Below are 4315 nucleotides of genomic sequence, written 5' to 3'. Positions count from 1 at the left end.
ACAGCCCCCTCAACCCACAAGCTTGTAAACAATGACAAGCAACAGTTAAGACACATTAAAGGAAAAAAACCTCACGACTCCATTCTTAGAATCCAGCACCGACACCGACAGTGACGCGCAGGGTCACGGTGTGCCTGTCTGCTCTGGGGGCTGCTCTGCTTTTCTGGAGGTGTCTGTGCAACAGGGCGCACGCTCTGGGGTCGTGACATCTGTGCCACGCGGCGCCCCGGCCGTGCTGCCCTGCCGCGTGCGCCCCGGGCCCAGCGCAGCCCCCTCCTGCGGGGGGGTGGGTGGGACACAGCCTCCCTGACGGGCGGCAGGAGCCACGGGGGTGGGTCTGTGTGCTTTCGAGGCGCTGCCTCTGGAATGTTCCGCGCTCGGCTGCGCTGGGCGGTGGGAGTGAGTCGTGCTCCACACACTGTTTAAGGGCCCGCTCTGCTTTCATGTGCAAACTGTCACTGTCTAAAGCTTTCGGAGGATGGGTACAGACGCGAACACCCTGCGGAGAGGGGGGTCATCAGGAGTTAGGGGCCCCTCTTGATGGGGGCGGGGGTGTCACAGGAACGGCTGGAGGAACGGCGTGCTCTGCTGCGGCTGAGCGCTAGTCCCTGATGCGGTCCAGCCACGCGGTCCTCAGTAGGTGATTGTCCACTCTTTGACAGAGGCGTCGTGGGAGGTGGTGACCAGCGTGTGCTCGTCCAGCCAGGCCAGGCTGCTGACGTGGTGCAGCCGGTGTGCATCTAAGGAAAAGGAACACGCTTTTGAGAAGCCGGCCTCTCTGCTCCTACGGACACGTCGAGCTAGGAAGATGGGACGACCCGTGCCGAAACCGACGACAGGGTCCCTGGTGACGAGTCCCCGTCCCTCTCTCTCAGGACCAGAGCCGAGGATGATGGCCGTGGGAGCAGGCGTTCTCGACAGTGGCACCAGACAGCCGGGGCGCTGCCCCCTTACTCGGGCTATGAGCCTGTGACGCGAGCTGCTGCCACACGTGGAAATCACAAGTTGGGTTAAATAAAATTTACTATTAAAAATAACTTTATCTGTTTTTTTATATGTGGCTGCTAGGAAAATATAAAGTCCATGTGTGCCTCTACTGGACACCGCTGTCACAGGCAATGCAGGGCTGAAGAGGGTGGTGAGTGGGAAGGGAAGGGGCCATGGTCTGAGTGTTTGTGTCCCCCGCAAAGTTCCTAAGTTAAAAACCTAAGTTAGCTTGGGGAGACAGTATGAGAAGCGTCTTACAAGACACCAGTGTCCCAGCCCCACACCACGTGGGGACACGGAGGAGGGCCCTCCCCTGATCTCGGGTTCCAGCCTCTGGACGGTGAGCAATTGCTCCCCGCAGCTTTTCCGCGCCCCCGTCTGTGGGATTCTGTTACAGGAGCCCGAACAGACTAAGGCAGGAAGGCATGTCAAAAGCAGCCCCGGACGCAGCACTGTCCTGTGTAGAGAGACCACCGGCTCTCAGGCTCTGTGGCCAGCAGAGCCCAGGGTTGGGTGGACGAGAATGTGGTGGCCTCCCCAGAAGCAAAGAACGAACACTGGATGCTTGGGGCCAGTCTCACTGGAGCTGCGTGGGGAGCTGAGGTGGGTGCGAGAGTCACCTTGGATCTTGACCCTGGTCTCAGGGTCACTCAGGGTCCAGACGTACACCATCATGTCCATGCCGCCTGAGGCAAAATGCTCGTTGTCCGGGGACCAGGCCAGGCAGACAATCTTCGCGTGGTGTCCGTAAAAGACGTTGTTCTCCTAGCCGTGGGTGGACACAGAGGCAGCAGGTCAGGCCCAGCCAGGGCCGGGCATCGTCCCCTCCGTCCCCTCGCCCCACGGTGACGAGGGGCAGGCAACCTCAGCCTCGCCGTGAGAACACCGCGAGGTGCCTGCTGCTCAGAGGTGAAGCCCAGCATCCCCTCAGGATGCCCTCAATCACAGCACGTGTCCTGCTCGCCCTCCACAGAGCTCTCCAGCGAAGGGACAGGCAGAAATGCCGGAGGAGAGGAACACAAAGCACGCGGTCCCCAGACGGCGCCCCTCCACCGTGCAGTCGAGGCGGCCGGCTGAGCCACTGGCTCCGCATGCGGCCACTCCCCAGGGCGTGTCCCAGCCCTGAAACCCTGCCCACCTCGGGGCCTCCAACACTTCGAGAACGGTTGTCTCAGTCCCTAAAGTCACTTCACCCACGATTTTCTTTCCATGCCCTTTGCTGACTCTGCTTCTGTAGGTTACTCAGGACGTCTTAAATGAGGCTCGCTACGCGCAATGAAATCGCTCACACCGGCATCGCGGTGCCAGGCAGAAGGGCGCCCTGGGGTGGGGGGCGCTTCGTCCCGACGGGGGTGTGGGTTATAGAAGAGCACCCGCTACGCGCATTTTTCTCCATGTCCACCTTTTGTCATATGTAAACTTTACAGCAAAAGATAAAACTAAAAAATGGTTAAACCCTAGTTAACAATTTGTAAGCTGAGACATTTAAAGGAAAATTATACGCACCAAAAACTGAATTACTGAATGGATGGACAACGTGACGTGGTAAAATGTTAGTAGGAGTCTAGCTAGTAAATTATGTCAACTCTGCGGCAGATTTTGAAACTGTCCTGAGTTGAGGGTGAGGGCTGGCTGGCGGTGGGAGGGCCCACCAGGGACAGGAGACCCTGCACTGTCCAGCGCTGCCTGCTCTGGTCACACCAGCAAAGGACCGAATCCCTCCAAGGCACAGTCTCTCCTTTGTGACGCCGCCTAGGACACAGTTCTGATGGCAGGACAGGAGCTCTCACCCTCACTCGAGAGGTGCTCTTGCTGTTCCCTGTACTCTGTTCTGTGAAGCAGGACGAGCTCCCAGGTGCCCTGGCAACTGGCCCCGCCCCGCTTCCCCAAGTGCAGGGCAGCGTAGGGATGGTCAGCACCCCTCTTTACCAGACCTCAAACGGCAACGAGACAAGAGACACGCAGCCTAAGCTGACGGAGGAGAAAGAGGGTCTCGGAGGCCAGGCGTCCTCACGCAGGCTGCCCAGCTGAAACGATGAGCCCATCTTCACAGCCAGCCCCACCGCCGCCCAGGACCCTGACCTTTTGGCAACTGACCTATCGCACCAAAACCTCAAGCCCCTGGGCAGCGGGGTCTGGTCCGACGTCGTTTGTGCTCTAAGAGGAATGAAGCCACGTGGTCTTGTGCCCCTACCCAGTCGGGGACGACTGGACAGAAGCCACAGCCGCCACCCATCACCTGCACTGCCTAGCATGGGGACACAGGACAGGCCACCCACTCACCGAGTAGCCATCAGCGACGCTGAAGACCGTGACCACCTTGCTGGCGTCACACACGGCAAGGAAGGCACCGTCGTGGGAGTACGCCAAGTCAGTCACAGGGCCCTTGGCCTCCAGGAGCTTGCCCTCATCTTTCAGCGTGGTGCCCAGGATGGAGTACAGGCGGACATTCCCGTCCTGCAGAATACAGGGGCCATGAGCCACTCCCGAGAGACAGAGAGACAGAGAGACAGAGAGACAGAGAGACAGAGACAGACAGACAGACAGAAAGAGAAGGCTCGGGCCACTCAGCCATTGGCTGTCGCCTCGCCCCAGGGGCGCTTGGGTCAGGGATGCCTCTGGCCACCTCCGCCCAGCTCTCTCGGCCCCAGCCTCTGGAGGAGCGGGGCACCTCTGTGGACGCTCTCTCCCGTGCCCGGGGTACCTACCAGGGTGCTGCACCCTGGGCACCGCTATCCGGGGCAGGGACCCAGGATTTTAACCCCAGAGCCTGGCCCTCGCAGGAATGAATCAGTGAGCGGGCTAAGGGCGAGCAGACGGGATGGACCACGAGGGAGTGGGAAGTGGTGTCCCTGAAGCTGCCCAAGGCCCCCCTGGGAGGCACACCTGGGACCAGCCACGTCTCTCTGGGCAGCTGAGCATCCACATTCCACTGACAGCCCGAGTCCCCTGGCTGCATCCAGCAGTTCCTTTCCACCCACCTCACTGTCCGGGGCCCCGTGTCCCTTCACATTGCTGCACTGGCCAGGACGAGCATTGCCAGGGGCTGGGCACCCCTGGGGGCTTTGAGCGTCACCCATGAAGGCTGTCAAACGGGTGACAGGGGGTGCTCTAAACTGGTTCCCAGAAACCCAGTCCCACCTCCCTGAGGCAGTCCTACACTCACACAGCTCATGTCACCCCCAAATTCCCCAGCCACCTAGGAGAGAGGGCGTGGGGAAGAAGGGCCTTACCGTGCCCCCGACAGCCACCATGTCGCCGCTGGGGTGCACTGCCACCACCTCGGGCTCGTAGCCAGGGCTGTCGATGCTGAAGCACTTCTTCTGAT

General features: G+C 60.3%; 1 protein-coding gene across 1 annotated transcript in view; it reads right to left on the bottom strand.

Annotated features, from left to right (window-relative positions):
* Window positions 1-14: 14 nt before the first annotated feature.
* The window catches only part of WDR1 (WD repeat domain 1), a gene marked incomplete at its 5' end in the record, with an annotated part of 38006 nt that continues 33705 nt past the window's right edge, over window positions 15-4315 (bottom strand). Inside the window, 4 exons of the mRNA XM_025051834.1 lie at window positions 15-740; window positions 1608-1752; window positions 3271-3444; window positions 4221-4310. Of these exons, the coding sequence (XP_024907602.1) occupies window positions 634-740; window positions 1608-1752; window positions 3271-3444; window positions 4221-4310 (516 nt within the window). The remainder of the gene's footprint in view (window positions 741-1607; window positions 1753-3270; window positions 3445-4220; window positions 4311-4315) is intronic.

This window comes from Pteropus alecto, unplaced genomic scaffold (genome assembly GCF_000325575.1).
Source record: "Pteropus alecto unplaced genomic scaffold, ASM32557v1 scaffold5, whole genome shotgun sequence".
In the NCBI taxonomy this organism is placed as follows: domain Eukaryota; kingdom Metazoa; phylum Chordata; class Mammalia; order Chiroptera; family Pteropodidae; genus Pteropus; species Pteropus alecto.
The sequence above is the reverse complement of the archived record's forward strand: the minus strand, read 5'-3'. Positions and strand labels throughout refer to the sequence as shown.